Source organism: Drosophila busckii, chromosome 2R (assembly GCF_011750605.1).
Source record: "Drosophila busckii strain San Diego stock center, stock number 13000-0081.31 chromosome 2R, ASM1175060v1, whole genome shotgun sequence".
In the NCBI taxonomy this organism is placed as follows: Eukaryota; Metazoa; Arthropoda; class Insecta; order Diptera; family Drosophilidae; genus Drosophila; species Drosophila busckii.
Window position 1 is genome coordinate 11,197,237 of NC_046605.1, and position 12,726 is coordinate 11,209,962.

At 36.0% G+C, this 12,726-nt stretch overlaps 1 protein-coding gene across 6 annotated transcripts in view; it reads left to right on the top strand.

Annotated features, from left to right (window-relative positions):
• The window catches only part of LOC108596018 (longitudinals lacking protein, isoforms N/O/W/X/Y), a 59,637-nt gene extending 47,425 nt beyond the window's left edge, over positions 1-12,212 (top strand). The window contains exon 6 of one of the 6 annotated variants that reach the window (XM_017981356.2): positions 10,741-12,212. In XM_017981356.2, the coding sequence (XP_017836845.1) occupies positions 10,741-12,065 (1,325 nt within the window). In that variant the 3' untranslated portion in view covers positions 12,066-12,212. Of the gene's footprint in view, positions 1-3,646; positions 4,966-5,284; positions 6,419-6,795; positions 7,255-7,468; positions 7,934-10,740 lie in introns of those variants that run through there. The other 5 variants (XM_017981358.2, XM_017981363.1, XM_017981364.1 and 2 more) reach the window with 5 other exon arrangements.
• The last annotated feature ends 514 nt before the right edge of the window (positions 12,213-12,726 follow it).

Below are 12,726 nucleotides of genomic sequence, written 5' to 3' on the forward strand. Positions count from 1 at the left end.
TAATAAATAATAATATTAATTTTTCTTGTTGTTAGTATACACACACAAACACACACACATGCATACACTTAACTAAACATAAAATAAAAAACGAAATTTTTATTAAATGTTATTTTCAAAATTAATTAAAGTTATACACTATACCGTATCATTGTTATAAAAAAATTAGTTATAGTTTAAGTTTATAATCAATTGAATTGTGTGCGTGAAGTTCAGATAAAGAATAGAAATTGTTAACAGAATCATTAAGAAATAACACATGAGCTTAAAAAAAAACTCCTTGCTTAGGTACTTTAAAACAATAATAATGTTATAAATATATATACACACACACAAACATACACACACACACACACACACACATAGTTGCGCATATATAAAGTACGTTAGCAGTTTGTGCCACAAAATATGTGATAACAAAACAAAACAAAAAAAAAATACCAGACAAATATAAAAAAAAAAACGAAATTGGCACAAATTCTAGCAGAAAACAAAAAACAAAACTTATTAATTAATTATACGAATATAAAAACTAAATTTTGCATAGAAAAACAAAATTATTGTCGGTCAGTATTCGAATTACGTGAAAATGAAATTTAATTTAAAAAATTTGTTTATAAAATTCGCGCAATCTTTAAAATTGGCATTAGATTCTTTTGAGAATTCTGTATATATTTATATATTTGCTTTATCCACTAGTGTTTATACAAAATTGTATTTTTTTGTTTTTGTTTATGAAAAAAAAAAAAATTAGCATTTTGCGCTAGTCAGTTATTTGAGTTTTTGCTTTTCAACATTTATTTTCTAATACTTAACTTGAGCACACATTTTTTTAAAAAAGAAATGCAGAAAAAATATAATTTTTTCACAAGCTCTAGCTTTATAAACAACTTATTAACTAATGCAACTATTTAACTTTTGTCTTTTAAGGTTGTGGTTCTTATTTATACTACTAATTAAATAATTTTTTGTACGATTTTTCTAAGTAATAGAAACAGCTACAACAACAACAACAACAACAACAACAAATGAAATGAAACTAACAACAAATTATCAGCTATATATAACAACTACATATATTTTTGTTTCTAATTTATCAACAGCGCATGTGATGTACTCAAAGCTTGTCTATAAGTTTCAAATTTCTAAAAGTCTATAATTTAGCAAATAGAAATGCAAGACACGTTCAACTATAGCAGCAAGTTTTGAGTCAAATAGCTAAAAAAAAAAGAAAAGAAAAAACAATAAAAATGTGAAAGTAAATGAAGAGCATGTGATAAATTTCAATATAATTTAATTAACAAACAATTTACTAACATACACACACACACAAACATACACACACACACGACACACACACATAGCGAAAATAATAGTTATGTATAAAACTAACATAAGTAGTTAACTATTACCTTTTTGATACAGCTGTCTTAGCCGGGCTTAAAACTTGAGCTTGTGCCAGCTTTCCAAAAAAAAAAAATATTTAGGCAACTGTTCTATATAAATATATAATTTTTTTTGGCTTTAAACCACACACACATATATTTTTTGACAACAAATTACACTAACAAAAATATATAATATGTAAAAAAAAAATGTATAATTTAAAATCTATTGTAACTAACTTTGCTTGTTTCGTAAGCTTTAAAATGTTAATGAATGCACACATAAAGTACATACATATAAAAAAAGGAAAGTTTACATATACAAGAACATACACCTACACTTACACACACAAAAAATGTTGTAAACAAGGAGCTGTGAATGTAAAAAATTATATATAAATGTTAAAAACATAAATATATATACAAATAATCTATACATATAGTAACAAAAATCGATGTGATTAATTGTGATTGTTAAGAAAATGATAAAAACAATTTATGTAATTGAGCATGAAAGTAAAAAGAAATGGGCATAGGCAAGCGGGTAAAGAGGTTTTTGCATAGGATTTTTCTTTACAAAAACAATCTAAGCAACAACTACAACAACAACACAGACACACATACATATGCATACACACATACAATACACTAAACAATTTTTAAGTTTCTTACTATAAATTTGCGTTAAACTTGTTTATAATTTCTCTATAGCTGCTGGTAAAAAAATTATAAAACAATATATTTATAAACTAATAGCAAAGGGGTTTTTTACATATAGTATGTACACACAACGGCAATAATAATAACAAAACATCAACAACAAGAAAATTAGCTTTAGCCACATATGTAATTGTTAATTGTAAATTCTAATTGTTAAAAGCTGTTTACACACACACACACACACACACACGCACGCATTGAAAATCACACAGCAAGAACTCAATTTATTAAACAAATAGCAAATTTTATAATAATAATAGTTACACGAAACAATAACAAAGTTTTATAAAATTTAGCTTAGTTTATGCGCTTACAACAAAATTTACAACAACAAATGAGAAGGAAAAAAACATCAATCAGTACGTTTGTTTAACAAAAATTAGGCTTTATAAACAAATTATGCGCGTAGTGTAACAAATTTATTAAGATACATAAAACATGAATCTAATAACTAAAGGACATTCAAAATGCCAGTTGTTAGACTATTTTTGAAAATGTAAAACAAAAGTGTGCTTAAGTCATTTATTAACAACCAAACGAAACGTTTAGCAACACAAATAAATAATATATATATATATATATATATATATACTGATATATATAGTTATATAAATATGTATGTGTATAGAGCCGAAAATCGCCTTAAAAACATTTTGTGAAACAATTTTATGATATATAAATAAACAAGTTGAAAAACAATGTGAAAATGTAAAACGAAGAAAACGATTTAATTGTTATAAGTAAAAGAAAAACAACAAAAAAAAAAATGAAAGGAAAAACCAACTAAATTTAAATATATATTAAAAAACAAAAAAAGAAAAAAAAATAATGTACTGTTTTTTTTTAAACAAGAATTCTTTGCAGCGTTGTGATTTGTTTTTAATAATTAGCACTAACATGGATTTTTCTCTTTTTCTAGATGCTGCTGAAGCAAATGAAGCGCAGGACATGAAAAGGATAATGAGCGTGACTGTGACTGTGTGCCGCAAAAAACTGCATAAATTGTTGTATTGTATATAAGTCATTAAAAAGTGAAATTATAGTGCCTAAATATATATACTATATCCAGTATAAACCTATGTAATTATATATTTGCTGATTGTTGTAGTTATTTGTTAGCACATGCAACAGTTGAATAACTTTTTATTGTTTTGTGTTTTTTTATGACTAAAGGTGCAAAGCTAGTTGTTAATTTCGTATGTGTAAATATATTTAATGTAACTGTTATTGTTTTTTTTAATATTGACGCAGCTAACGAGCTTAATCATCATCATTGCATCGCTCTAGCCAAATCATCATCATCATTATCATCAGCATCAACGCCTGGGAACTGTCCAGCTCACTGCTAAAATCTCTCACACATAGTTACACACACACACACACAAGCACAACTTAACTAGCGGGTAGTAGCATTAAACACTTAAGTATTGTCTTTATTTCTTTACCGATTTTGTTTGACTTTATTTACTTTTGCTTTAATTATTTTTTTTTTAATTTTTCATTTTAATTTTATTTCAATGCGCGCGCCTCTACAACAAAAGCAGACATCTATCCCATACTGGGCAGTCTGCTGGGCGTGGACACCACAAGTCATGCGCCCAACAGCAGCAGCAATCAAGATGCCGTTGGCGATTACTATGGCTATCTCAATAACAACAACAATAGCAGCAGTAATAACAACAACAACAGTAGCGGCAACACGACTGCAACACAGTCTAACGTCGCCAATCGCGCGTTGCATGCAACAGGCGCCGCCGCCAGCAGCAGCAGCAGCCTTTCTCGTGATTCCTTTATGCAGTGCAAGCATTGCAATCGTTACTATAAATCGCATCAGAAGCTGCAGGAGCATGTGCGCAAGTATTGCCTCAAGCAGAAGAAATACAAGTGCATATCCTGCGAGTATCGCTCGCGTCGCAAGGATCATGTGCTGCGACATGCTAAGCGCAAGCATTGCATGCTCTATGAGCGGCTGCGTAATGATGAGGAGAGTTTGTATTTGATACGTAACGAGGATGATCAGAGCAATGATGATAATGAGCAGGATGCCGATGTTGATGGCGTCGAGGAGGATGCTGAGGGCGGCGGCATGGATAGCGAGCTGGCTGCAGCGTTGTGTGAGATCAATTTCGATTTGGCTGGACGTGATTTGACCATCACGGCTGTGCCCATGCTGCAGGAGAGCGAGGAGGATGATGATGATTATGATGAGGATGGCTAAGCGCGTCGGCTGTTTGTCCATTTGTGTGTGTTAAGAATTGAGGCGTAATGTGAAATGTTTACCAAATGAAAACACAAAATATAGTGGAGCAGCCTTAGCTGCTGCTGCTGCTACTACTGCTACCTCCAAAATAATGTGAGCTCAGCCCAAGCACGTGAATAGCTTTGTATATCGTATAGTCTAAGCAACTAAACTTAGCCAGTTGTTGTGGCAATCTCAATCAAGCATGTCCACATTCCTGCGCACAACGCACAAATTACTTAACAAATTAAATCTAACACAGTCAGACTTAACGTAAAATCAATAAATAAACTATATATATTTTTTTAAACAAAACACACACACTTAAGTTAACTCTGAGCGCATTCCGTGTTTAAATTTGAACGGTCCAAGACCAAAATTAATTTTTAATATACGCAACTCAATTTTCTCGCTCAAATAATCTTGCCAGCAACAATTGCTGTTCAAAATACGATAATTTGTTTCAAACAAGTCAAGCAAACAAAGACTTAAGCGCCATTATTTGCCACTATATAATATAATATTCCACCATGCATACATATTTTAAGCCAAGTATGTTAACTGTACTTGCATGTTGAAAACAAAACCATTTACAAAAACTGAAGCAAAGCAAATGTTGTGTACATTTTTATACTTAATATATAAACTACTAAATGTGTATATGTATTTGTCATATATATGAGAATAAAGCATATAACTATAAATAGTCTAGCAACAAAACTTGCGTTTAAACAGCCCAATTATTATTTTACACTCTATGCTTTGTATATTTTTTACATTTTATTTGCAGTTTATTTAATTTTTAAAGCACAACCAACAACACAGAAACAAACACAGCACAGTTTGAATTGGAGCTACAATTGTTATGTAATTATTTTGCATTCATTATTTATATTGATAAAAATATTAATATGCGCCACACTTCACATTTTCTTTATAGATGGTTACTGGACTATTTTGGAAACGGTGCCATATTCCATAGCAGGCTCAACAGCGCAGAATCAAACGCTCAGCACAGCGCAGTCCTTGAGCAGCAGCAACGCCAGCAACTTGTTGTCGGGCGCTACAGTTGTCGTCGAGCTGCCGCCAGATGATTTGGGCAATCCCACGGGCAACATACAGTATACAATACCCGCTTTGACTAAAAGCAACAGCAACAAGCCACAGGCAACAACCATACAAATTGTTAAGCAGCAGCAACAGCAGCAGCCGCAACAACGCCAGCAACTAACGTTACAGCAGCAGCAGCAGCAACAAGCGCCGCAGTCCAGACCGGAGTACATCAAAATAGATACTTCAAGACTAGAGGATAAGCTGCTGCTGCGCGATGTTATGCAATATGGTGCAACTAGCATTGCCATGGCGCCCAGCAGCAACAACAATGAGGTGGTTGCCACTGTAGTGCACAACTCTGAGCTGCTGCTAACCGATGCAGATGAAGCAGAGCGTGAGCTCGAATTGGAAGCTATGAAAAACCAGCAGCACAGCGACTATGAAGAAGAATATATGCATAAGCTGCACTGCGTCGAAGATGCACAGCAGCAACAGCAACAGCAACAGCAGCAAGCGAGCAAAATCTATGTAAATGGCTTAAGTGGCGTGCATCATGCCACAATGGCGCTGCAACAGGTTAGCGAGCTGTCGTCGCTCGATGATGCCAAATACGCCTGCAATGTTTGTGGCAAGACCTACAAAATCAAGGGCTCACTGAAGCGCCACAAGAACTACGAATGTGGCGTTGAGCCAACGCTCAAGTGTCCGCATTGTCCGCACAAATGCAAATACAAATCCGATCTGCGCAAACATATGAATCAAAAGCACTCGGAAACTGGCGATGTATTGCTGCTAAGCAACTGAATAAACTTGCTGTTTATATAAATAAAGGGCTGTAGTAGTTTAGTGTAAGCTGTAGTTTTCGTTGTTGTCTAACTTTTAATCGTCTGTGTATATGAACTCACTAAACTAGTCGTTTAGATTTTAAAACTTGTACTTTGTATTGCTGCTCAAGCGTAGTAGTTATCATAATCAAATTGGCTATACCTAACATGAATGTGCAATCTGTCGTTAATACTTTTAACTTGTGTCACTTACTTACAATAAATAAATGTTTACAACTAATGCTGCCCCAGTCTATTACTATGCCTATAACTAATTTATATGCCAAGATTATTATTAATATGAATTTCTTTTTCTAGGGCGCTGCGCTTGCCAGGATTATACGCTGACTGCTGCTGCTGCCAAGTATATGTTGAAAGTATATAGTATGCCTAGATTTTAGTTTGAACCATTAACAATTAATAAACATGCAGAGTATAAAACAAAACAATTTGTATTCATCCAGCTATCATCTGTGCCTAAACCTAAGTCTAAGCTAACACTTACTTAACATTTAGTTACTTAAGCTATGTCTTATGCGCTGCCGTTTCTTGTGCCATTTTCTCTTTGCTGCAGGTTACCAGCGCCATGGACCCAAGAATCAATTATTGTGCCAATGCGGACGTTATTACAATACAACGAGTCGCCTGCTGTTGCATCAGCGTGAGGAGTGCCAGGACTTTAAGCGCTTCCAGTGCGATTATTGCCTCAAATGGTTTAAGCGACGCTCGCATCTTAATCGCCATCGTAAGCTGCATGAAACTGAGCTGGCCGCTGAGCTCAAGTACAGGCAAAAGATGAAGCAAAAGCAGCGGCAGAAGCAAAAACATAAGCAGAAACCAAAGCAAAATACAACAACGCCAGCACCTGTTGCTACTAGCCGCGCTTCCAGTCGACAATCTCAGGCGCTGGAGTATCTGTATACGTCTGAAATCAAAGTGGAAAATGAAGCTGATATTGATATATGTTAGGCCATGGCAGCCAAAATCACTTTTTGTTTATATATATAGCCAAGTTCTCGTTAATGCCAAAAGCTACAACCAAATGAATTTTTTATGTAAATAAAACTTTGAGAAAAGAAACTCGCATATGATAAAAAATGCATTTCTTTTTATTTTTTTTTCTTCTGTAAATACTTTAACATTAAGTGTGCATTTTTTTTATATATATATTTCTTTAACTTTGTTCTTTTTATAAACTCTTATTTTATTTTTATTTTGATTTGCCAACAATTGTTTTCTCTTTGCAGTGCATACAAGTCGCAAGTACAATTTGCGTGGCCAGGACTCGCCCAGCACCTCCAAGAGCATCAAATCGCCCACATCGTCCATCAGTGAAAATGATGAGCCCTTGCATACGATCAACAACAACAAGCCTAGCAGTGGCATCAATAACAATATTAAAAAGCCTGTCAATAATTCAGATGCTTTGATAGCACTACAGCAACTGGCTTCCATATCAACAGCACGTTCGTTGCAGCACTTGGTGCCGCATTTGCCACAGAATTTGCATCTAGACACTAGCAATCTGGTGGTAGGACGCAAGCTGCCACGTCAGAGCTCCAAGCGCAGCGCGCAGTACGATCCGCAATCGAATCGTTGTCCGCTTTGTGCGCGCGTTTATCGCTCCCAGGCTTTTCTCAATGAGCACATGAGAAAGGAGCACTCAGTTTTGATTTAACTTCGAGTCCTTTATTATCTTATATATCAAACAACAATTACTGCGCTTTTCTTATTCAACAAATTACTAGTTATTGCTAATTTAAGTGAAATGGAACAAAGGCTGAATTGTAAACTGTCGATTGGACTTCCACATGAAAAACTAAAAATTACCAAATTTGAATATGCAGAGACCAAAAATTAAATACTTATGCAAGCAGCTAATGAAGAACGTATATTTAAACTTATTATTTACATATATATTAAGTATATATAAGCACTCGCTTAGAACTCAAACACTCGTATGTATTCTACGAAACAAAGTCGTTTTTTCCAGCATTTTTTATGTTGCGAGCAACTAATAGTATAGTCAATTAATTACTATGTGCCTAGGGTTATATGTCTAGGGTTTATTACACGCTGAGGACCAACTTAAGTTTTTATACCTGTTGCTAAAAAATAAAAAGCTAAGAACAAATTAAAATATTGTTATTTATTTAAAAGGCTAAGACATACATTTTGTAAATTTTGTTTTAATTTAATTTTTTATTTATTTATTTTCATGCTGCCAGACGTATTCAAAACTTTGGTGCGTATTTATTATTTTATATTTTTTGCTTTATTTTTAATTTATTCAATTTTCTTTTACAGATTATTATTATACCATAACTATATGGAACAGGTGAATATATTTAGTAATTTTTCTTGTTAAAAAAGCAATAGCATTGCAATCTAATCTACGCATCTATATAAACCTATCTTAAAAATGTTTTTCTTGCTAAACAATTGGCATACATTGCAATTCAAAACCTTTTAATCCTTTAAAAGAAAACAGGTTTCATATAAATCTTTGTGTGCATGTATCCTTAGCACAAGGGGTGGTTACTAATTTGACCTTGAATTGAAAACTCATAGGCCATGGAATATTTGCCAAACCACACAAAGCGCATACAACTGGACTGTACTAGGCAGCGCTGCTTTGTTGATAAAACTCTCGCTCACCCACACACACACACACACACACATGCGTAAAACGGCATTTGAAAAACATTCGAGCCGCAGATAAATCACGTAGTAAAGTATATAAATACTCTAAAAATAAGTTTTACGCTCTCTCTCTCTCGTTCGCTCGCTCGCTTTGTCTTTGTGTGCGAGCAGAATTTTCCGTTGGCCTGCGGCTTTTGCTTTGTGCTTCCCACGAAAGATGTTTCCAGCAGTTTTTCCAAATGGCAAGCCACGCATGCGTGCCTGAATTTTCTGTATTTCCTTTTGGGCTTTGCCTTCGCAAAGCGCACAGGATACAGCTACACAGCTATAGATACAAATACAGGCAGAAGTTTTAAGGGTACACATTGCTTTGAAGCTACATAAATTTGTGTAAAATTCTGAGAAGCGCTGCAAGCGTTGCTAATTATTTCAGACTAACTGTTGTTACTATAAAATATCTCAAGCTTGTGCTTCAAGTGGATTTAGATTGAAATCGCTGAGCCGCTAATGAGCTTGAATTCCATGAATTTAAGCGCTGACCTTGAAATTTTTACACTTTTTCAAAATGAGCATTAACCAACAGCTGTGTATGAAAGTAAATAAACACCACCGGAAGCTGTAAACACACACACACACATGCACACATACTAACAGCAGCTTGTGCTCTTGCGCCTGCGCAAATGCTTTTCATTTCACGCTAGCGCTCTCGCTCTCGCTCTCTCACTCTCTCCACATGCTGCCCACACGTTTGCGCTCTCAGAGAAAGTTCGCTGCCTGTTCGATGTATGCCAGAAATAGAAAATAGAATGCGCTAGACACATCCCACTGCGCAAAGTTAGGCGTAGGTAGAAAAACGAAACGAACATTAGAGCAAAGAGTACAAAAATAAATCAAGGATACGAGACGAGGATAGCGGCTTAAGCCTAGGGTACACTTGCTGCGCAAGCAGCAACAGATACACACACACACACACATGCATGAAAACTAGAATTTTCCCGAACATACAATTTGTTGTTGTTGTGTTTGCCTGCATTTGTTGCAGCTGCGCAGGCCTTTTGGGATTTTTAGGATGCGTTTGCCTGCGCTTCGGCCATCATTGGTGCTTGGAAAATTGTTAAGCTGCCAGTCGATTCTAGTGCAGTTTCGTTTGTGTTGCCGTGCAGACGCTTTTCCAAGCGCCTGCTCAGGCGTGGGTGGTAGCTAACAAATTAGTGAAGCTTTTAGCAAAGCTAAAGTGCAGTGTAAAGTGTTTTAAATGTTATGCAACGCCCACAAGCAAACGAAACTGCGCTTTTATTATAAACAAAGCTCACTATTATTAATTAATATTTTTTTATTTATTTTTCAGGTGCCTGGGGCTTGCAGCTGTGATATAATATATTCAATTTGTGTTTTTTTAACAAGTGTAACTAATCTATTTCTCTTATATCTTTTAGATGTGCCACAGGTAACGTTTACGTTTATTAAGTTGGTTAAGGTTACAAACCACTCATCACAAATCACAACAACATCTACAACAACAACACAGCAGCACCAACATCAATATCATTTCATTTGCAAGCAAACCACACAAAAAAAAAAATATTCACTCAGTGGCTTACAAATTTTCATTTACATGTGTTTTATTTTAATAAAAGTTCAATATATAAAAGTGTTTTTAAAATTATTTGTAGCATTTACTTTGTGTTTTTTTTTAACTACTTTTGCATGCGTTACTAACACATTTTGTTTTGCAAACTAACTTACAACAAACCAGCAGAGTTCAGGTTTTATCATCATTTTGCTTTTTCATTTGTCATCATTATTATGCACAGCTTACAATTGTTGAATATTCTTACGTATACAAGCAACTAATGTAAAATGTTATCAATTACAGATTTGAGTCGCAAGGAGAATACAGCACCAGCTCTGGTTGCCACCGAAATCCAACGTGGCCTACAGCGCAGCATACTCAATGCCAAGCGCGATGAGCAAAAGCTGCAGTTGCCACGACGCAAGCGTCTGTCGGTGTCCGAGGTGTCTGATATGCTCTTTGAGTTTTACAAAACCAAAGCCGCCAAGGCGCCCAAGCAACAGGACCACACCGAGCTGAGTAAGTACGGTCAGGTGTCGCCCACCTCGGCTGAGACACTGGAACCCTCGAGCATAGCAGCGATTGCGGTTTATGGAGCTGCCTCAGAGACGGCTTCAAAAAACTTGATGGCTGATGAGATGCAACAACGCAGCGCTGCCGCTGGCGCTGGCACATTTCATCCACGCCCAAAATACTCAATAAAGACAGCGGCTGGCGTCCATGTGCCTGCAGAGCTTAGCCTGCCAACTATAACAGCCATACCCACCTCTGTGCTGGTGGCCAACAAGGCAGCCCAACCGAAGCCCGCAGCCGCGACCATAGCTGAGGCTTTGATGCGCAATGGGCTGCACAGCTTCCAGCAGCAGCTGCGTGCCCAAGAGATTTTGCGTCAACAGGCGCCAACGCAGCGCATCAAGGAGGATGTGGACAACAATTTGAGTGTGAATGAAATAACGCCAACGAAAATATTGGAGAATCTTTTGCGCAAGCAGCAGCAGCGCGGCTTGCGTCACTCGGAGTGTGAAAATGAACCGGGTTCCTCCACCGAAGATGAGGAGGATGCACGCTATGCTGCCTTTGATGATATACAGCTAATGGATCAGTCCAACTCTGTGGGCAACTACTCCATGAGCATGTTTGCCAACACCGCCAACAGTTCGATGAAAGATGTGCAGGCGCAGGCCTTTCGCCAGTTGGAGTTCACGCTGAGCGATTACGGCGGCAGCAGCAGCAACTGCAGCATCACCAGCCCCAATGGCATTGGCGTGGATGGTGAGCCCGTCTATGAGTGTCGTCATTGCGGCAAAAAGTATCGCTGGAAGTCCACCTTGCGTCGCCACGAGAATGTTGAATGCGGCGGCAAGGAGCCGGCGCATCAGTGCCCCTACTGCCCCTACAAGTCCAAGCAGCGCGGCAATCTGGGCGTCCATGTGCGCAAGCATCACACGGATCTGCCGCAATTGCCTAGCAAGCGTCGCTCCAAGTACTCCATAAAAATGGAGAATGATGTCGATGGTGATGTCAAGTACTCGATGAAAATGGAGCACGGCAGCAGCAGCAGAAGCTTGAGCGGCTCCATTTCCGACGATTCGCAACAGGGCAAACTGATTATTGATTGCAATAAGTAAAGCGATTTATACCAAATAATTGGGCGGGTTTTTTTTCAAAGCAGGGGATCAAACATTGCACACATTTGTCACTTCCAATTTTGTTCAGTCACTTTTTATGTCTGACTTTTAATTTGTCTAAAAAACATTATCTTATGAATTATTTCTTGTCATCATTATGTGTCATCCCAAAAAAAAAAAAAAAGAAAATATATATTATGTTTAATTGTAATAATTTTATAAAATTGTATGTGTAAGCAGTGCAAGCAATTCTAATCAAGCATTTAATCAAAATCAACAACATTAAGTATTAAGCAACAATATTTTTGAGCAGCAAAACACAAAACGTATTATTTAACACATTGATTTTTATATTTAAATTGTATTTCCATATAGCTGTCGTCGTTGATATTTTTTGCAAATGATATTTTATATGCTTGTAAGAAATTATTTTTGTACGTATTTTTTCCTGTAAGTTGCGCCATTTATTTTGTGCACAACTCAATTATGTTTTTAATCGACTTCGTAGCACTTAAAGCCATATATCTTTAAACAAAATAAAATACCAAAATAATGCGCGTTTTCTTTATGTAATCACAGATGAATTAAGCTTATATCATCTGATTTTAATTTAATGAAAATTCTTGCCTTAACTTTCATTATTTATCATTTACCCAAAGAT